Source organism: Mirounga leonina, unplaced genomic scaffold, assembly GCF_011800145.1.
Source record: "Mirounga leonina isolate KUSES-001 unplaced genomic scaffold, KU_Mleo_1.0 Mir_454, whole genome shotgun sequence".
NCBI lineage: Eukaryota > Metazoa > Chordata > Mammalia > Carnivora > Phocidae > Mirounga > Mirounga leonina.
Window position 1 is genome coordinate 5,894,641 of NW_023270763.1, and position 22,288 is coordinate 5,916,928.

The 22,288-nt window shown below is 43.2% G+C and overlaps 1 protein-coding gene across 7 annotated transcripts in view; it reads right to left on the reverse strand.

Moving 5' to 3' along the window:
- Window positions 1–22,288, reverse strand: part of SMURF1 (SMAD specific E3 ubiquitin protein ligase 1) — a 110,520-nt gene that overhangs the window by 20,655 nt on the left and 67,577 nt on the right. For 4 of the 7 annotated variants that reach the window (XM_034988382.1, XM_034988384.1, XM_034988385.1 and 1 more), the window contains 9 exons: window positions 10,311–10,349; window positions 9,034–9,142; window positions 7,402–7,535; window positions 7,176–7,241; window positions 5,870–5,945; window positions 4,146–4,387; window positions 3,375–3,459; window positions 1,626–1,772; window positions 358–556 (listed from right to left, as the gene is read on the reverse strand). In XM_034988382.1, coding sequence (XP_034844273.1) covers window positions 358–556; window positions 1,626–1,772; window positions 3,375–3,459; window positions 4,146–4,387; window positions 5,870–5,945; window positions 7,176–7,241; window positions 7,402–7,535; window positions 9,034–9,142; window positions 10,311–10,349 — 1,097 coding nt within the window. Of the gene's footprint in view, window positions 1–357; window positions 557–1,625; window positions 1,773–3,374; window positions 3,460–4,145; window positions 4,388–5,869; window positions 5,946–7,175; window positions 7,242–7,401; window positions 7,536–9,033; window positions 9,143–10,310; window positions 10,350–12,234; window positions 12,571–22,288 lie in introns of those variants that run through there. The other 3 variants (XM_034988383.1, XM_034988381.1, XM_034988388.1) reach the window with 3 other exon arrangements.

Consider the following 22,288-nt stretch of genomic DNA (forward strand, 5'->3'; position numbering starts at 1 on the left):
CCTCCCTCTCATGCTCTCTTCTCATTCTCTCTCTCGCAAAATTAAAAAAAAAAAAAAAAAAGTCAAGACCTGAAGGGGCACCTGGGTGGCTCAGTCAGTGAAGCGTCTGCCTTCAGCTCAGGTCATGATCCCAGGATCCTGGGATCAAGCCCCACATCGGGCTCCCTGCTCAGCGGGGAGCCTGCTTCTCCCTGTCCTCCCCGCTCCTGCTCTCTCTCGCTGTCTTTGTCTCTCTCAAATAAATAAAATCTTTAAAAAAAAAAATCAAGACCTGAAACACCAAACAGAAAGAACTCACTGTCTCTTAACAGGGTTGAACCGTCTATGCCTCACTGCTGGTTGCACTGAATCCCATACCTCAAATATTTCTTCTCTGGATACTTCGATGCGGCAATGACCGGCTTGGGGTTGCTGAAGTGAAAGTTCGTGTCTGAGGACCTTCAGCTTCTGGACTAAATCTCTTTCATATCTCTGGGCAGGAAGCTCCTCGTCTTCCACAGAGCCCTCGCTGGGCAATGGCAGCGGCTGGCTGGGCTCCTTTAGTTGGCACTGGTGACTTGAGGAGAAGACAAGCATCAAGGTCACTCCAAAAGCAGCGGCCAAGGGAGCTGCAAGCAAGGGCCCCCCCATACCAAGCAACTGAGAGTTCATTACACAGAACTTCAAGAAGAAATGTTCTCTCTGCTGACATAACCACGTACAAAGATACGTAAACACTGACAGTGTCCACCACTGGCCTAAATAGAGAAGTCTAGATATGTCCTAAGTCACAAAGATACCCCAATTCCAAGCCACTGCTTATCCCACACATCCTCACTGCTGTAAATAAAAGCAGAAATTGCGATCATTTATCATGCATCTAGTATGTCTCTGAGAGACTGACTGATGCACTAGGAGATGCGCCTCGGTGGCTAGAATTGCATGGAGCTGACACGAAAAATTTCACAAGCTGATTATCATAAAGGGGGCAAACAACGTGAGAGCAGTCTACTGGGAACCATTCCTCAGTTTCACAACCAAGACATTTCTAGGCCCACTCACAAAATTCCAGTAAAATCAAGGACTAGGAGCAGAGGGATGAAGTGGCACTTCTGCCCCTAAGGTCGGCTGTCAATGAAAAGGGCTACGTGGGCTCTTACATTCTAGAGAACACGACAAGCCCGGGACACTGAACGTGGGATCCAAGGTAACTCCCAGTTCCAAGTTGTCCGGGAATGACGGGCACAGGAAAAGGCTCCGGTGAGGAGCACTGCCGACTACGGCAGCCCTCCTGGGTGGTGACGAGCAGGCACTAAGGAAAAGCCTCATTTCACTGCCCCTCGCTCTAAGGGCCATGCACTCCTCAGAGAGCCACGTGTGGAAGCTTCGAGAATGGAGCTAAGACTGCCCTTTGGGTGAATTTCATTGAGGCTGCAAGCAAGAAAAGGGGGCAACGATACAGCTCAGAACAGCTCACAGCTTACTTGAGAGCTTGAGATATGCACCTGTCCACCAATTGTTTATCATATTTTACTTAACTTATTCTCCACTAACACACAAGGCAGTAGATAAATTAAGAGAAATATTAGTAGAAAATATTACATTATAAATGTAAGAGGTCAACAAAGATTTTATGAAAGTCTTACTTCATGATGTGATGTAATCTTGGGTCTGTAAACTGAGTGGTTCGGTTATTATGATCTACAAAATATATTCTCCCCGAAACTGTACTTCTGACTTCCCAGCCTGGTGGCAGTGGTCCAAGTTCATCACAATTCACACTGTTAAGGTCTCTACCAAAATGGAAGACAACAGAGAGGTTTGTCCATCTGCGTGTGGAGGCATAAGACCAAAACTTCAGCGAGAGGAGCCACAGGAGTCCCTGCTCAATGCGGCCATGGCCCAGTTTCCCTAAGAGGGACAGTCAGGGTGCTACTTACGCCGAACTCCCACCGAGTCCAGCCCTCTGTGCCGGAAGTGGCAGCAACACCCGAGAGAGAAAAACAGAGCCCTCGGAGCCTATGGCCGCGATGCGGAACCTGGTCCGCCCGGGGAAGAGCATTTCTTACACGGAAGAGGGCCAAGTAGCAGGAAGCGGCTGCCTGCTGCCGGAAAACTCTCCGAATTTACGAGCTAAATTAAATGCTCCAAGGTCACAGAGGTGTCTTCACTGAAAAGCTCCCAGAAGCCCGAGTGTAAAGCTCCAGGGGACAGAGCAACATGCCTTCGAAATCTCTCCGTTCTGAGCAGGTGCGCCGGGAAGCGGCAACCTCACGCTTTAGGGGGCTCTGATCCTAGCCTCGCACTTAGTGATTTCAATACAGTCCAGTCACGTGGGAACACAACATCACTGACCAGGTCGCTTGTCTAATTAGCACAAAACCTGACATTTCTTACCGTGGGGACTAAAGAGACACCTCATTCGTTTGCAGGTAACATTTCCATTCTAATTATAGATAATGAATCTGAAATTCAACAGAGACTCGGAAAGTCAGCGACAGGAAGCTTGTTCTCAGATGAAACAAATTATGAATAGAAAGGAAATGAGCATTACTAAAAATGTTATTAGGTAGTAATGCTATTCTAAAACAAAACAAAACAGATTTTGAAAAGGAAAGCAAAACAAAGAAAAAAGGAAAGAAACAACTCCATTATGGGATGGGGGAGGGGTGGGGGTCTCTCTGACCTGGGCTCAGATGTATGGCCTTGTAGAAGGAATTCGTATAGAAAAGCTTCATCTCCCCCAGGAATGGTCCCCAAGGGACTGAGGCAATAGGGACAGTAAAGTAGAAGAGAGAAAGGGTAATAGAGTCTTTATATTTCCTTTGTAACGTTTTCTGATGGAAAATTTTCAGCACATACAGAAGTAGAGAGAGACCATTAATAACCCACTCCGACCATCACCAACTCAACGTCCACCTACTTCAAACACGCCCCACTCGCTCCCACCGCCAGCCCCGGTTATTTGACGCAAACCCCAGCCATCCCATCATTTCATCCATTGCTTCTTTCCAGATGAAACTGACAGCAACACACCTTGAGGGGCTCATTGGGTTTTCGAGCCAGAGCACATCTGATTTCATCTAGGGCCAAGGGTCTTTCCAGTTACGTGAACTGATTTCAAGATCAGGCCTGCTCTCTCAAGGACCCACTTGTGTGCCAACAGCCGGTGCCCAGGTGCCAAAAGGGGTCTCAAGGGGGCAGCAGAGCTGGGACTCCAACCCAGAGAGCCTGAGTCCAAGGCCCTGTGACTCATCCTCTCTGCGCTGCCAAGCTTCCTCCAGCCCAAGGGGTGCTATCAATCAGCAGAGGGGCGGCAGCGGGGGTGGGGGGAGGAAGCCCCCCTGAAACTGCTGGAGAAAGGGTTCTGACTGTGCCCAGTCTAGAAAACTCACCTTGGTATCCTGGGGTCGTGCCATGTGCTAACTCCAGTCTGCGTGTGCAAGAAGTAAACCTGGCCCTGCACCGTTGTTCTTTGTTCTGCGTGAGAAACCAGAGGCGGTGGTTAGTTAGGGTCAACTCCAAGAAGAGTTGTCCGAGAATCTTCTCCGCACAGAGCCTAAGCTTCCTCTGGGTTTTCTTTTGAATCACGGAGACGAGAGGACAGCGGTGAGCTTCTGCCGGACCAGCCCACTTGACAAGCCCTGTGCGCGTATTTGGGCGGCTCGCCCTGCTCCCCCCTGCAGAGCGGTGCTCCCCTTCCCCGGCCACAGCCCGTGAGGCGCTGGATGTGTGTCCACCTGGGTACTGACCTCGCCCTGACCCCAGGCACCTCTGGCCGCTCTCAGGTCTGCTATCATCTGCACCTCTCCGTGACATTCCTCCTTCCCCGGGGCCGTCAGACGCTCCCGTTTCCCTCGTACCCAGCGCGGTCCTTCCCACATTCACATCACGGAGCGCCACAAGCACCCTCATCCAGCCCACACATCGTCTTGCATTTCATTTGCCTAAAATTCTCACACGATTGCTAAACTGGGAGAGTGGAGCAATTGCTGACAAATCCATGAGCTACCACCACCTTCTTTACTTGTCCTTATTCTGACACAGCCGTCCTACGGCACGGCTTTGCCAACATCAGCAGTTAGGGCACGGACGAGTCCCTAAAATCGGCTTCAACGGGGAGCCACGGCAGCTGCCACGTGGGACAGCGGGGCGGATTCTCTCACCATAGCCTTCGGGCAGTTCTGGTGACTGGTGGCCGTGGGGTCGGTTCGGAGGCGTCTGGAGTGACCCCCGGACCTCGGGATTTCGGAGTCGCTGCGCCTGGAGTCTTTGATCTTGACTTGGGGACTCCACGAACCTGCAGTCCCCTCCCCCCACAGCAGCAGCAGTTCTGTCTGTGTAAGGGGCCGGCTCCTCCATGAAGCAGCTGAGTGGCCTTCCAGGCCCTGAGTCTTCATACACGGTTCTGGAAGGGAGAGGGGCACAGTGCACATGGGGACCCCAGTCCGAGACAAGCGCCTAAAAACCGACCGCGGTGCCCCCACACCCGCTTACTGGGCTTTCCCTCAATCGAGATGCCCCCAGTGCCTACTTGTACAAATTTTGTTCTGTCTTATTCAAACAGAAAGACCTCTTCATGAGGCACAAGCAGCCAAAGGAGCCATATGTCAAGTGCCCCCAAGGCCACGTGCAGGAAGCCATCCTCGGGGAGAGCTGAATGACTGAAAAGCCCAACCCTGCACTCTAAGAAGCTCGTGAAATGAGATTTCATTTTTCTCGTTTAAAATCAAATCCAAATACTCCATTTTCCTTGTTACCTTACTCTGGTATAGAACTCCTGGTTATATAAAGTACTGCAATGACTTTAAGTACTCTCTAACATACGTCTCTACCTCCTGAACAATTCTGAAGACAATTTACCTTAATAGGCTATTCCCTTCACAAGTATTTTTTAAAAACATCTTACACTGAAAACTTTCAAACATATACAAATTGAGAGACTATCTCCATAACCACCCCCCCCAACAATGACCAGCTCCCAGCTACTCCTCCACTCTCCCCCCTCCACTGGATTATTTTGAAACCAATCCCAGAGTGACTGATTTCATCCTTAAATATTTCAGCATATATCTCAAGAAGATAAGGACTTCTTCCATAATCACAACTAAAAAAAAAGGGACATTGATTTTTTTAATATCATCAAATACCAGTGTCCAAATTTCTCCAGTCAGTAGTCTCATTTATCGGGATCTAAACAAGGTCCCCACACTGCATTTAGTAGGTATGTCTCTTAAGTCTCTGTTATTATTAATTTGTAGATTCCCCTCCTTTTTATTTCTCTTGCGACATAGTTGTCGAAGATGGAGTTGTCTTCCGTACTCTGCAGAGCGCCCCCTTTTGAATGCTGCTTAGGGCCTTCCTGGCGGGCTGGGCAGCACATTCCTCCATCCTCTGGATTTCCAAGAGGTGTGTTAATGTCAGATTACCTCTCTTTTGTGGTCTTTAAGCAACTATTAATGATTACTGCCCAGCTCCATTAAGGCATGGGGATTGCAAAACTGTGACCGCAACCAATGAGTTCTTAAGGTTTGTTTTTTTTTGTTTTTTTTTTAAGTGTTTTAGGGCTTTTTTTTGCTCAGTGTTATGATAAACTCAAGAATTTTTGATATATTTGATGTGTTTTCATCCATTGTAGTTATAACTCTTAATGACGCTCAAACTCTTTGGCCAGTGAAAATCTCTTTCAATTGGATCCCGGGTCTTGTGGGCGCGACCCCACTAATCTGTACAGCCTCCTTTATAAACAGGGAAACCGGACCCCGCCTGTATCCCAAAGTCTTTCCCTGCATGTCAAGCCGTCAGCACAAAGGTGTGAGGGCTACTTTCAGGAAGCACGAGAGCCCAAGGCAGCAGAGACGTGAGCGGGCACCACCAGGGGGATACGTACCCTTCGTTCTCTAAAAGTCCTCTGCAGTCTACCACAGAGCCTCCAGTGCCTATCCTGTCTCGTGTCTGTAAACTGACTAAAACAGAAAAGAACGTCTTGCGTTAAAATCCAGTGGCATTTCATACAATTGTCATACAGCGAGCCATTGCGAGTAACTTATGTAGAATATTATTATACAAAGCAAGGCACATATATATACAGAAACATATCTACTCCTAGGCTCTCAAGTATGAAGCATTTACTCCATGAGCTGCATGCCCCCGCATACTGCTTGGAACATTCCTGGTAAATATGGAGAAGGGGGTGCTGTGTTTTCACCCACACCATAAAAATAACAGATTCACAATAGTCGCTTCCTCTAAGTTACCTCATTTTTAAAGAAGATCTTTAATAAGGACACAGAGAGCACTTCCAGTATCTGCGAAGTCTAGATGAATTTAAATATTTATCCTCTATCCCTACTGTGAACAACAAAGACATTTCTAAAGTTGCTTCTAGTTATTCGTTTTCCCCCGGCACCCAGAGAAAAAGAAATCACAAACAGAAAAGCATTAAGTGAGAACTTTCTCATTATGACGGTTTTCATGATGCATACCCACTGTTCATTTGAGTCAAGTCTCTTCAAGACAATGCCCGAAAGATCTGGTGTCCTAACTCACTCTGGTATGCTGCTGAAATACTAGGTTTTCTCCGCCTCCTTGCAATGCATATAGTCAACATTGGAATTACCCTAAAATGCTAATAAGATGGGATGGATAACAGAACAAGCCACTTGACAGAGCGCTTCCAATGGGATACCTCCAGTCAAGGCTTGTAACTTTAGCACATTTGATTTTTTTTTTCCTCCTCCATACTTCAATCCTAACTCTATAAAATCCCTATTACACGGAAGTCTTCTGAAGTCATCCTTGCTTTGTACATTCATACACGATAGGTCTGCCCAGAGAAACTAGTTCTTAGCTTCGCATGTGTGGCCACCACTCTTATCATAAACGCTTGGAGGAGACAATGACAAATGAATCGTCCATGAATGAGGTGCTTAAAATTATATTTGAAATTATAACCCGAAATGTTTTCGGAGCCTAGTCGTTGTAACTCAACTTGGGATGGCGGGATGAAGGGAATTCGATAAAATAATAAGACCACACAAGATGAGCATTTTTAGTGCTGAAAAGATGGCCCTGGATGTGGCTTGTCCTTTGAAATCTGTCACCACTGTCGTGCCTGTGTGTGCTTTCTCGCTGATGAAGCGCTGAATGTTAAAGTCTGTAAAAGCATCTCTTTATACAGATGAGAAAGTTCTTACCCACTATTTGGCCACGAACTGCATCAGTATCTGAGGGATTTAGTTTGCATAGATCCAAACGCTGGTCTGCAAACAAACAATTCAAAACTTAACCCAGGGAAATGGTAACTAGGGAGGAAGGCAGGAATTGTCTATTTCAGTATTCAAAAGGGAAAAAAAAAAAAAAAAGATGCCTCATAAGCCTTCTTCAGTTGTATTGAGAGGCAGGAAAGCATTTGGTTCTTACATCCGGTATCTTTTAATCTGCTGATGGCGTTGGAGAGCAGCCTCACGCAGCCCAGAAAGCCAGCCCCCTGCTTCTTGTGGATCTTCTTGTGGTTCCACACGCTGATGGTTATAGAATCCGTTTTCCCAACATACCTGAAAACAGGCAAACTCCTTTTTAATTGTCTTTCTGAATTAGGATAGCCCGCTGAGATTTAATCTGATTGACTTGTTAGTACAAAAGAGTCCTTTTCACGTAATGGGGGCTCTCTAGTCCGCATCTAACAGGCACTCAATAAATACACATTGACTCACTTCAATGGTCTGGGAGGACTACAGCCAGTTATGGAAGACGCAAATGGACCTAACTATATCGTGATGATAATATGAGAACAGAGATTTGCTATATTTGCACAGTTCCAAAGAACAATGAGAGGAGTCCTAAATTCCCACTAATCAGGCTTTAATGTAGAATACCAGTTTGCACCAAGGGCTACTTAGAAACCCTCAGATCCACCCAAAGCACCCTACAGAGCACTAACTCAGACATCACACCCCCACCTACTCTCCATGCAAATCAACCAGAGGGCAGCTTTCCGGATGAGGAGTGACCACCACCTTCCAAGTCACTTGGGATTCTTGAGGGTAACTGCAATGAGTCTTGGAATCCAGTTACTAAAAATCCCACCCAAACTCCGTGCAATCTGTATCATACAAAACCAAGAATCACTCCAGTTTCCTTCAATGAAAATTTCTCAGCAGGGACACGAAAATGTAGGTGGATATAAAACAGTGGTTTTCAAGCTGCAATCCATTTTAGGAATGAAGGTAAGAAATTGTCTGATGGTTGCATAGGCTGAAAGAGATTCAACCATACCAAACTATATTTACTCTTGTAGAAGATCTACTTGTACTAAAAAGTGGCATTTTAAAAGATGGAAATATATAGAACACATATTTGCATAATAAATTTTATTTATTATTTATTTATTTGCATAATAAAAGATTTTATTCGCAAGTAATCTCTACACCGAACATGGGGCTCGAACTCACAACCCCGAGGTCAAGAGTCTCATGCTCCACCGACTGAGCCAGTCAGATGCCCCCAAAATAATGCATTAATTAATTAATTAATGTCTGCCTTCAGCTCAGGTCATGATCCTGGGGTCCTGGGATCAAGTCCCACATTAGGCTCCCTGCTCAGAGGGAGCCTGCTTCTCCCTTTACTCTTCTCCCCCACTCATGATCTCTCTCATTCTCCCTCTCTCAAATAAATAAAATCTTAAAAAAAAAAATAAAGCCCTACAACCAGGTTTAGAGTTTCACTGGAAAAGACAAAAAACAAAAAAGAGTAGCATATAGAGGACCTGAACCATGGCCCCTTTTTTCCTGTTAGCATGGCCAGGAGATAGAAAAGTTTGAAAACCACAGTAATGGAAGCAAACCATAAAAATCCATGAAAATGTCAAACATAAGAACTTCCAAGTATACGGATTCTAAAATTAGGCAGTATGTATCCATTTGGCCATCCACTTCTGTTATCAATAAGAAATTAGTAAATCATTTTTATCTTTATTATTAAATGCTTCTCTTAAAAGCTAGATACCCTACTTTCCTGGGGCTCCCCAAATGGCTTATAGAATATTCGACTCACAGATCGTAGTGCTGGTTCCATTTGGGGTCCAACGTGTTTTTCACAGTGTCCGTTGAGTGGCACTGCCCAGATCCGTCCACCACAATCTTTGCAAAGGGATCAGGGAGTCCTAGAGGAGAGGGGACAGCCACACCTGGATGAGACTACAGATCCATCCGTGGGACACAGAACATGGTCTTACAGGCTACAGAGAGCTTCAAGATCATCTAATTTAGTGAAGATTACCCTGGTGCATTTTACTCTCTAATTTAGGGTTAGTTTGATCAGCAAAATAAGTTATTGCTAGTTAGCTTCCTAAGAGAGGCAACCCAGTATGACAGCACTCTCAGATTTTTAGAGGCTAGAAAACGATAAAAAATAGGTTTAAGTTCAAAATTTCCTTTCTGATGATCACTAAGTGTGCTAACTAAATGGAAGAAAAGGGGTCTATAATTAATTGTATTTAAACTTTCTAAAAAATAATACCTAGAAATCTTGTTTACTGATCTTTGTCTAGTTTATCTACGGACACGAGTGTTCACCAAGTCTTAATCAGGTAGGTTCCTAAAGGCTGGCGTTATGAATCACACGGATTTATACAATCCGAGAGGTGGCAACGCTAGGGCTTTAAAGATACACCTGGATGGGGGCCACTACTCCCGAGCTTCCTAGCTACTTGAATAAAGCCTGTAAGCCTAAGTTTAAAGTGTGAATAATACCACTTAAGAACTGAGCAGCACTCTTGTGAGGATCAGAAAAAGTGAAAAATTCATGCTACAGACACCTACTTTATAGTAAGTGAATTTTTTTGAGTTAAGGGGTGATTTCTTCCTGCAGAGAAGGATCCTCTCATTCTATCTTTTCCACTTTTTTTTTTTTACACTTCCTTTTATTATGAGGCTTTCAAAATGTGATTTAATTTCTAAAATTTGACTAACAATTTGACTCAAACCCAGCTATTTTATAGAAGAAATGTCTTGTGTGTATTTGAGCTGAGAGCACTTCATCCAGCAGAAAGCAATGTATTCATGGGCGGAAAGACAGAAAACAGGGTGCGGCCGGAACAGGGAATGAGAGAGACCGTGTTCTTGTATGAGTTATAAACTCCGTGCCTAGCAGCTAAGGAGCCTCTGCATTGTAGTCAATTTGGAAATGAAGCTGGTCAAAGCATGGATCTATTCGGCAAAGGGCAGAACTCTTCCAGGGAATATACCCAGGGGTTTTTAAAAAGTTTACATTGCAAAAGACATGTGAGGAATATTAATATTGTAAGAGAGCAAAAGCGGGTGTGTACTTACTGAAGAAGTCTTTCTTTGCAAGGTTCTTGGCACATAATACTGAAAACAAACAGAAATCTAGGGTTAGCATTTATGGAGAAGATGTTCAGCACAACTAGTTGCTATGGACTGGACTGTGTTGCCCCCTCCCCTAACTGGCCCCCAATTAATGTCAAAGCCCTAACCCCAATGTGATGGCATTTGGAGGTGGGACCTTTAGGAAGTGCTCAGGTTTGGATGAGGTCATCAGGGTGGGGCCCTCGTGGTGGGATTAGTGCCCTGACAAGAAGAGACCCTAAAGCTTGCTCTCGTTCTGCTCTCCATGAGAGGACACAGCAAGATGGTGGCCATCTCTATGCCACAAGAGGGCCCTCACCAAGACCACATCTGCCAGCGCCTTGATCTTAGGCTTTTCCAGCCTCCAGAACTGTGAGAAATAGATGTTATTTAAGCCATGTAGCCTATGGTATTTTGTTACAGCAGCACAAACAACTGAGACACAAGTCTATATTTGCAATGGGGGAAAAAAAAATCTAGAAATTATCTCTGCCAATGATTATCTTTCAAGTTTAGTACTACACTAAACAAAAAACCTGACAACTAGAAAGTATCTTCTCCTCCAATTGGGAATCAACTGTAACAAATATGTTTTAATTTAAACTTTAAATGTTAAACATACAGAGATAAATTTATCAATATGCTCTTACGACTGCACAGGATCACACGAATGCCAATTCAAATTAAGACCTACAATATTTGGGGCACCTGGGTGGCTCAGTCATTAAGTGTCTGCCTTCAGCTCAGGTCATAATCCCAGAGTCCTGGGATCGAGCCCCGCATCGGGCTCCCTGCTCAGCAGGAAGCCTGCTTCTCCCTCTCCCACTTCCCCTGCTTGTGTTCCCTCTCTCACTGTGTCTCTGTCAAATAAATAAATAAATAAAATCTTTAAAAAAAAAAAAAAGACCTACAATATTTACCTTATAGCTACTGCTAACAGCAACGAAAGGAACTGCACTTTGGACATTCAGATAAATAACACAATTTTGCAAATGCTAGATAACAGAAAGCAAGGGAGAAGATAGAAAAGATGGGGCCACCATCAAGTGTTGTGAAACATAAATGAAAAAATGCATATTAAGAATTTAGCACAGGGGCACCTGGGTGGCTCAGTCAGTTAAGCGTCCTTGGTTTCAGCTCAGGTTATGATCTCAAGGTCATGAGACGGAGCCCATCGCTGGGCTCCATGCTAAGAGTAGAGATTCTCTCTCCCTCTCCCTCTGCCCCTCCCGATCATGCTCTCTTGCTCGCTCTCTAAAATAAGTAAATCAATCTTAAAAAAAATAATAATTTAGCACAATGTTGGCATATAGAAAGAATAAATGTTATTATTACTTTAATAACGAGGTGGCACCAGGTACTGTGAAGAAATTTTGTCACCAGCTCTGTTACATGATTAAAGCTACCATCACAAGGGAAAATACACAATGTCACTTTTCCAGCACTTCACAAATTTTGCCAATTTTTAAGAATATAGTGTTTTATGACAAACCATATTATTTTATGTATATTCATGTATATTGTTCTGCAAACTTTTCACTCAGTATATTTTTATACAACATCCTTATCAGATATAATTCATAAACAATTCATCTATTTAAAGCATACAATTCAATGGCTTTTAGTATATTCACAGGGTTGCACAACCACTGCAATCAATTTTAAAACATTTTCCTCATCCCCCAGAAGAGATTCCATACCCATTAGCTGTTACTCAACTACCCCTCACCCTACTCCTAGGCAACCACTAATCTCCTTTACGTCTCTGTGGATTTGCCTTCTGGACAGTTCATATCAATGGAATCATACCGTATGTGGCATTTTGTGACTGGTTTCTTCTGCTGTGCATGTTTTTAAAGTTCACCCATGTTGTAGCATGAATCAGTACCTCGTTCCTTTTCGTAACGGATACCCCATCGTACGCATAGACCGCATTTTCTTGATCCATTCATCAGCTCAGAGACATCTGGACTGTTTCCAGTTTTTGGCTATTATGAATGATGCCGTACAGGCTGTGGTGCAGACCTCAATTTTCTTTCTCTTGTTGGGAACCTCTGAGGCATTACATCTAACATTTTGAGCAAGTGCCGGACAGTTTTCCACAGCATCTGCACTATTTCATTGTCCCACCAGCAGCGTCTGAGGGCTCCGATTTCTCCACACCCTAGTACTTGTTAATGTCGGTCTCTGTGGTTTTAATTTGCATTTCTCCGATGACTAATGACGTGGAGCATCTTTTCATGTGCTTATTAGCTATTGGTAAATCGTCTTTGGAGAAATTTCTATTTAAAATTTTTTGCCTGGGGCGCCTGGGTGGCTCAGATGGTTAAGCGTCTGCCTTCGGCTCAGGTCATAATCCCAGAGTCCCGGGATCGAGTCCCGCATCGGGCTCCTTGCTCAGCGGGGAGCCTGCTTCTCCCTCTCCCACTCCCCCTGCTTGTTTTCCCCCTCTTGCTGTGTGTCTCTCTCTCTCTGTCAAATAAATAAATAAAATCTTTAAAAATAAATAAATAAAAATTTTTTGCCCTTTAATTGGGTGATTTGCCCCTTTCTGTGAGAATTCTTTATTCTAAATATATAGATATCTATAGGTAAGACATTCTCATCAGATACAGGACTTGCAAATATTCTCCCACTCTGTGGGTTTTCACTTTCTTGACGGTGTTCTTTGAGGCAGCAAAGTTTTTAATTTTGAGGAAAGTCCAGTGCATCTATTTTCTTTGGTTGCTTGTGCTTCTGGTGTCATGTTGAAGAAGGCTTTGCCTAACCAATGATGTTAGAGATTTACTCCTGTATTTTCTTCTAATGGCTTTAATACTTTTAGCTTTTTTACACTTTTAACTAGACATTTAGCCTATGATCTATTTTGAGTGTGATGTGAAGAAGGGGTCCAAGTTCAGTCCTTGGCAGGTGGATATCCAGTTGTACCAGCACAATCTGTTGACAAGACTATTCTTTCCCGGGGGCCTGGGTGGCTCAGTTGGTTAAGCGACTGCCTTCGGCTCAGGTCATGATCCTGGAGTCCCGGGATCGAGTCCCGCATCGGGCTCCCTGCTCGGCGGGGAGTCTGCTTCTCCCTCTGACCCTCCCCCCTCCCATGTGCTCTCACTCTCTCTCTCAAATAAATAAATAAAATCTTTTTAAAAAAAAAAAAAGACTATTCTTTCCCCATTGACTTGCCTAGACCCTTGCTAAAAATTAATTCCCTGTAAATGTGAGAGCTCATTTGTGGTCCTTCAATCTATTCCACTGATCTGTATGTCTCTCCTCATGCCATGATCACACTGTCTTGATTACTGTCTTAGTCTGTTCAGGCTACTATAACAAAATACAATAATCAGGTAGCTTATAAACAGCAAACATTTACTTCTCACAGTTTTGAGTTTGAGATCAGGATGCCAGCACAGTTTGGTGGGTAGGCAGACTTCTTATAAATCCTCAGCAGAAGGGGCTAGGGATCTCTCTGGAATCTCTATTATAAGATCCTAAATCCATTCATCAAGGTTCCACCTCATGACTTAAGTTCCCCCAAAGGCCCCACCTACTAATACTGCCTCCTTTTGGGGGGAGGGGCACAAAATTCAGACCATAGTAATTACCATAGCTTTGTAGTAAATTTAGAAATTAGGAAGCATGAGTCCTCCAACTTTGTTCTTTTTCAAGATTGTTTTAGCTATTCTGGATCTGTCAAATTGTCATGACTTTTACGATCAGCTTGTTAATTTGGGGGAGAAGGGGAGAGCCAGCCTGGAGTTTAATAAGGATTTCACTGAATCTGCAGGAAACGTGGAGAGTAGTGTCATCCTAACAATCTTAAATATTCTACTCCATGAAGATGGGATGCCACCCCCCCCATTCATTTAAGTCAAAGTTGTTTAACTTTGTTTTGTAATTTTCAGAATATAAGTTCTGTATTTCTTTTATTAAACATATTTCTAAGTATTTTAATCATTTAAAAATTTTTTTAATTTATTTGTTTGAGAGAGAGAGAGCATGACGGGAGGGGAAGAGGCAGAGAGAGGGAGAAGCAGACTCCCCACTGAGCAGGGAGCCTGATGTGGGGCTTGATCCCAAGACCCTGAGATCATGACCTGAGTGGAAGGCAGATGCTTAACCGACTGAGCCACCAGGTGCCCCCCTAAGTACTTTAATCTTTTGGATGCTATTGCAAATGGAACTGTTTCCTTAATTATATTTTCAGATTATTCATTTCTAGTGTACAGAAATACGATTTTTGTATATTCAACTTGTATCTTGAAACTTTGTTGAACTCATTTATTAGCTCTAATACTTTTATTATTTTGAATTTTCTGTATAAAGATCATACCACCTGAAGATACAGTTTTACTTCTTCCTTTCCAATCTGGATGTTTTTGGGTTTGTTTGGTTTCTTTTAATTTCTCATGCCTAACTAATTTCTCATGCCCACTACCTCCAATACAATCCTGAATGGCAGGGGTGGGCATTTAATCTTGGTCGTGATCTCAGACTTTCAACCACTGAGTATGATGTTAGCGGTGGGGGGGGGGGGTTCCATAGATGCCCTATACTTGGCTTGGGAAGTTTCCTTCTGTTCCTAGTTTCTTGAGTGTTTTCATCATGAAGCACTGTTAGATTCTGCCAAATACTTTTTCTGCATCTACTAAGATGATCACTTAGTGTTTGTCCTGTATCCATTGGTATGATAGAGCACATTGATTTTCAGATGGTAAACCAACCCCGCATTCTGAGATAAATTCTACTTGGTTATGGTGCATAATCTTTTTATGTCCTGCTGTATTCAGTTTGCTAGTAATATGTCAAAAAATTTTTGTCTATATTCATAATGGATATTGGTCTACAGATTTTTTTTTAATCGGGGTGATATTGACTTCATAAAATGGGTTGAGAAGTGTTCACTCTTGTTTTGTTTGTTTTTTTTTAAGTGAAGAAATGGTATTTATTTTCCTTTAACATTTGTAGAAGTTGCCAGTAAGCCACCTAGGCCTGAGCTTTACCTTGTGGAAAGTGTTTTCAATTACTAATCCAATCTCTTTACTTTTTATAGGTCTACTCAGATTTTTTTCATTTCTTCTTGAATCACCTTTGGTAGTTTGTGTCTTTCTAGAAACTTGTCAATTTCACTTCGGTTATCAATTTGTTGGCATACAGGTGTTTACAGTATCCCCTGATAATCCTTTTTATTTCTATATAGTCAGTAGTAATATCTTCCCTTCATTATAATATTTATGTCTTTCTTTCCCAAGGGATGGACACACACACTTTCTCTCTCTTTAGTCTCTTTCATGGATAGATCATAATTTATTACAGCTCCTGCTACTGTTTTGTTTCTGTAATTACAAAAGTAATACTTACAAAAAATGAAAACTTGGAAATGTGTAAGTAGAAAATTTATGACCCTGAAATCTCGTCATTAATTCTTTGCTTAAGATTCTCCTGGCTACTTTCACATGCTTAGTATTCCCACTGAACTTTAGAATCACTTTGAGAAGTTTAAAAAAATTACTTAATAAATAAATTGGAGGGAATTTATCTCTTTACAATACTGAGTATTCACATTCTTGAATGTAGTACATTGATCAATTCTTCTTTAATGCTCTTAAGTGAGGTTTTAAAGTATTTCATAAAAGTTTCCCACAATTTTAACTGGGTTTATGCTTAAGTGATTTTTGGTAATATTGTGAATGGGAATGTTCCTTTCACTGCATTTTCTGTTACTTGGATATAGGCAAGCTATTAATTTTCTTACATTAATTTAAAATCAGCCATCTTTTTCAACTCTCTTCAAATGGACTTGCGATGTTGTTTCCTTCAACTTCTCTTTTCTTTCCCCCAGTGTGAATATCTCAAAGGCTCTCACATCAAGCTCAAATGTCCAAAACTAAAGCTGAAATCTTCCCACTCTGCCTAAAAACCTGGTCCTCTCCCAGGATCCATTACTTCAGAGATCATCAGCTACACCCATCAGTTGCACAAGCCAGAAATCTATGTGTCATGCTTTTACTTCTCAATCTCTCTCAAATGTCTTGACTCCTCACCATCTCCACCCTTGTTCAAGTCCCCAACATCAGCCGTCACCTAGTAACCTTTTCAAAATTTAAATCTCCTGCCTCCTTCCACACTGGCTTCCCACTGCAAAACTCCAGCCCCGTCATGCTCTAACCCCGACCTACCTCATCTCTTCAGCCTCAAACATTATCCACTAGCTCCCGGCCCTCGTTTTTCTAAGGTGCTGGTGCTGGGCTGCTTTTGACTGGAAGAATTCTGCTCACATCCCAAAAAGATGAATCTATGTTCATATTTACAAGACACAATGCTTTAATTTAAGGCTCATTCAGTGGAATTTGATTACATCATAAAGTGGACAATGTGGACATCAATAGTGTCAGCAAAGATAACCTTGCCTCCATTTTGTGCTAAGATCATTTAGGGCCATACTGAATCTGGTTTGGTTAAGGGAATTATGATTTCTCCTACTAGAGTAATTCTGTAATCTTGTCCACTCTAGGAGATAAAATGATAAAGTGTAATTTATCACAGGGTAAAATCCCACTCTATCCAGAGACACCAATTCTGAGTGAGCTTCTGAGGATACAACAATTAACAGAAAATGAAGCCTATTTCTCTCAGCGTAGACCACTGCCTGGTTGCTTCGACTCCAACTTTCAGGTGCCCCTCCACTTTGGACACATCATGTCTCTTACATCCCATGATTTCATAATCACATGCCAGAATTTCCTAATGTTGGGGATAAGTAAGAGCAAATTACATAATGCTCACTTTGCATCTGAAAATACATGGGAGGGAAGCGCTAACTTGAGGTAGATTCAGTTAGTAAGACAACCTCTTTACCAGGTCCTCGACAAAAGCAGTTTCCCGAAAACACTACTTGTGGTTTCCCCCACCCCCCAGGACAAGCCACAGTGGCACAAATTTAGTACTTTATTATAATAATCAACTGAAGAAAAGTTCTAATTTGTGTCATTACGTCCACTATTTTTCTGTTCTCCAAGGCTAGAGCCTCTGTCACTTTGATCCCTCCCTCTTTCCTATACTTACATGTGTCACTGAGTCCTATCTTTTCCTTCTTCTAAATTTCTCTTGAATTTGCCCTTTCCCCTCCTTTGGGACCCATTCTCCCATTCTTAGCTTCAATGACTCACAGCTTAATCAAAGAGCAATGGCACCCTCCCTCCTCAAGCCTCCCCAGGCCACATGATGTCCAGACACCACATCAATCTTCTGAAACGCTATTTTCATGTTCTGAGGCCCAAAAAGCTCCACCAACGGCTCTGTGTTATGTTTTACTGCAAATATGAATTTCTCCCTGGGTTCTAAAGTGTGCCATCCCCTAGTATCACCCGTATTTCCCACCATTCTTCAGAGCACAGCTTGGTTTGTCACCCTCTTCTCCCACCCCAGGCAATTATTCTTGCTTCTCAACCCACTCGACAGTCCTCTCTTTTCGCTGTGCTCCATCTCCACAGCAGGCCAAGGCTCTTTTCTCAGTGAGGCCCCATTCAGGCCAGTGTTTCTGGAAAGTCACTCCATGATAACATTTCCACTCATGCCAAGATGGGAAAAGTGAGGCCAAAATGGTGGGGATTTTGTAAAAATGGAACGAAATTATCTCAAATGCCTGTCCTTTGTCCTGGTGTTAGGCCTTTTCTATATTTTTTCACGTTACAATATCCTGTCTACAATGAAATGAGGTAAAACAGTGACAGTTTCACCAATGACTTGGCAAAACAAAAAGCTGGAAATTTTGTGTTGAAGGCCATGTTTACAGAAACGTTTTGACTGATCTGAGCATCGCTGCTCTCACCACCAGCAATCTGTCCCCTCCTGTGTTCCTATTTACTTTAAGAACCAAATGGCTGAGCAGTTGTTACTTTTCACACAGGTGGGCTTTGCCCCTCCAGGTAAGTGAAGTTCCCTCTAGACAGGGGTTTCGTGTGGAGCAGGCCCCTCGACAGCCACGCGACACAGACCCTGATGCACAAGAAACAAAAGGCCCGAGAGTAACAGGGATACAAACGTAGAACATTAAGGCATTTCAATAATTTAGAACATCTAGGTAAAATGTTCATCTATTAGAAAATATCATCTGCCACGTGGGATACCTGCTAGCACATGAGATGCACGTAATGTATACTCTCAGCAGTCTACCTCATCTAACTCCAAAATGCACGGTTTTTTATCAACTTAGGGGAAAATCCTTTAAGCTTGTACAAAAAAGAGAGAAAAACAGAATCCCTGCTCAAGGTAAAGCAGAAGGTTTCCTGGACAGTGTCACCAGCAGGTCACTTTGGAGGCCCTGAGCCAGAGTCACTCACCTGTCAACTCTCATACCAGTTTAAGAAATCTTCAAATTTGCATGGGGGGGCGGGGGGGGGGGAACCACATTTCAGTTACATCAACAGACTCAAAATGCCCAAACCTTTAAATCCATATAGAACTGAACTCTGTGCCATTATTTGCTTCATGGAATAAACAACTTTTTCCGATCCTTCTCAGTAAGCTTACAGACACACACACACACACGTTTCCACTATTCACACACCATCAGATGATAAAATGATTTCTTCTTTGCAGGGAAAATTGTCCAAGTGACCCAAATACATTTTAGCAGCCACCAGCCGTCCCTACTGGCTTTGGAGGCGGGGTGACTCTGATAAACTACAATCCTTAGACGGGTTTTCCAAGCACCTCCTTGCTTAAAATCCGAGCATTGCAGCTTTGCCTTCTACAAATGTGTTAAATTAAGAGCTAAACGACAAAATTGTGTGACCTATTTGAACTCGGAAGTGTAGCAAAGTTGGCTTGTACCCCCCCATATCCTGAAGGGTGAGGCAGGGCTGCCATGACAGAAACTCTGTGTGACACGCCTCCCCTGCCCCCAACCCACAAGCCCCCCCCCCCCAAACGCACACACACAACAGCCCCAGCAGAGCTTGGCTCCAGGGACTAGGGGATTTGCCTAGGCTCTGTCTGCCACCCTGGGTCCCCACCAGCAGCAACACTAACACCATTCTTGTGACTTCAGAGGCTCAGAAGCTCTGTTATTCTCTACCTCTTCCTTACAGGATACAGCAAGCAGATATACAGGGCAGGTGTCATTTTTTTTCCCACTTTCTTGGTGAAATTATTAAGATTCAGAAAGATTCAGTAGCCACCTCCACTTTTAGCCCATCCCACATTACGCTATTACAGCGGCATCCATAGCCGTTACCACTTTAAAATTAAATCCTCTACTTGTATTCTGCTTCGTCTCTGTTTCTCCCTTACAAAAGTGTCCACTGGAACAAGGACCTGTGTCTTTTATATTCACCACTGTCTCCAGAGCTTGGTACAGTGCCTGGCACACGGAGGTTACTTTTAAAATGTTTGCTGAATAAATGAATTGGGTAATAACCTTTTTCTTTCTTTCTTTTTTTTTTTTTTTTTTTTGAGAGAGAGAGAATGTAAGGGGGAGGGACAGACGGACGGAGGGAGAAAATCTTAAGTGGGCTCCACACTGAGCCCAACGTGGGACTCAATCTCAAAACCCTGAAATCACGACATGAGCTGAAATCGAGTCAGACGCTTAACCGACTGCACCACCCCGGCGCCCCTTGTAATAACCTTTTTTTTTTTTTTTTTAACTAATCACTAGCACATAAACACCAAGAAGGCACAGATGATCCTCCTGAACCATGACATACATTCCTGCCATGGAGCCCAGGGCCTGGCATAAGTGAAACGCTCAGGAAATGTTCGCTGAGATAAAGGAGTCCGTGCTTGAAGGAACGGATGAATGAAGGAGATCATTTTGCCGGAGACCCGGCTGCGCTGTGTCTGCCTGCGATCCCGGGAGCCCCATGCCTGGCAGTTTCGCGTGCACACTGCCACCCGGCAGGTCCTGCTCTTTGGAACAAGTTCATGCTATTTCTTAAGGTATCATTAACGACCTCTGATTGACACCAAGGGAAAAAAATGTTCCCCTGCAGTTTCAAGCCAGAGGTAATATTTCAATGAGGGAGAAATAAAGTATTTGTCAAAAAAACAGTAATAAAAATCGAAAGGGCATCTGGAAATTTCCTTTGAACAAAGCCCTCATTAACGAACAAAGTCATTTTTACATAGTAAGGGATGGTTTTCAGGGATTGCTTAGGCCACTGCATTCCAAGAAGATGTAAAACATATTTAATTTTTAAATTTTAATCTTAAAGTGTTGCTTTTCTTGACACCCTGCATTCGCCCCCGCGGAATGGACAGGAGGAGGACTCCTTCCCGTGGGAAGAATGAACAAAGCCAGGCTCACGGGAAGCAATTTCCAAAGCTACTGTTGGCTTCTGTTTGAGTTCTTCGCAGGCATCACAGGCCAGGCAACTGCATCTCATTTAAAGTCTCTTTTACTTCCAGATCATGTTTCTGTCTTAAAATCAACCAAATGGAATGTTTTTCAACCATGAGAGTGGACCCAAGGCATCAAGGGTCAGGGTGACTATACAGGTGGAAGCGTATCTCCTTGCCTTAGAACACAGGAAAACCCAGGTTGGTTTTAGATACAGTTTCATCTCAATATTTAAGGTTCTATTCCAAAAGTAATCAGTTCCTAGATCGGTAATTATCAGTGTTGTCTCTCTAAACATGTTTGTTTTTCCTTTCAAATGTCCTCACTCAAATGCCATACGCAATGACATTTATTAACTCCAGCACTTGAGCCCCCAGCGTCTAGTGTCTCAGCTCCTGCAAAGCGCGTGGTGGTTTTAACAACCAGGAATTAAGGAGCACTTTGCAACATGAGCTTCCAAAACCACCCTGGCAGGCAGACTATCTCCCAGGCAACCATCTGACCAAAAACATCCGATGAAACCTATCCATGGAATCAAGGGGGACAGTTTGGAAGATTTGGAAACTTTGTCGTTGCTTTGTGAAACTTTAAAAATACAATCTAAGTCCCTTTAGTGTAAAGACGGCAGCTAAAATTTATTGAATGCTCACCTGGTAATCCGGCACTATCTGAAGTATGACATGCACGACTGCATTTACTCAACACCACAATTCCATGAGGTAGTTACTGTCATTATACTCATTTTCCTGATGAGAAAGCTAAGGCTTTACAAGATCATCTAACTTGACACGCACACCCCCCCCACCGCGGTCAGGCTAGTACATAAAAGCTGCGGCTTCTGAGCAGGGAATCCATTTATCCTCTTAACAAATGTTTGGTGATCACCCACAGCAGGTGGAGCCCTGTTCTAACCCAGAATATTCCATGAAGCACAAAAAAAAAAAACCGCCAGTGCTTGCCGTCAGGTTACTTCCTCAGGGGTTGACGTTTAAGAAAAGTAAATTAAGATAAACTTTTTTTTTTGAAATAGCAATTGCTTAAAACCAACTTCTCAAGCATGGACTATCTTCCTAAGGTTATACAGTATAAAATAAAACTCAACTTTGTCAGGAAGGAAATGAATTTTAACCCCAAAAAGCCTGTCACTAAGTAAACTATATCTGATCGTCACCCTAAGGACGAAGGAAAGGAATGAACTCTGTTAATAGGAGATAATCCAGGGTTAATGGGGAGGAGAACCCTGCACGGTTCCAAACATCCTCACCTACCTGAGCTGTGTCCTTCTGATTAAGTCATTTTAAACAAGGTGATAACCACTGAGAGCGAGGGAAATTGAGGGATTTAGGGGAAAGAAAGCTAGAAGTAAGCAAATTAGTCTACAACCTGATCACTGGACCAGACATAAAACAAACAGGCGGGGGGGGGGGGAAGTGATAACAAATAATAGCAGGAGGAAGTTCTCTGAGCATTTTCTCTCCTCCAGTTACTAAGCTGACAAATGAGGCTTTATTAATTTGATAGAAAGGTCAACAGCAAACCAAAAAGCAAGGTAACACATTGCAAATACCCCATGCCTGGTTATAAAAACCCATAATCTTCTAGAACG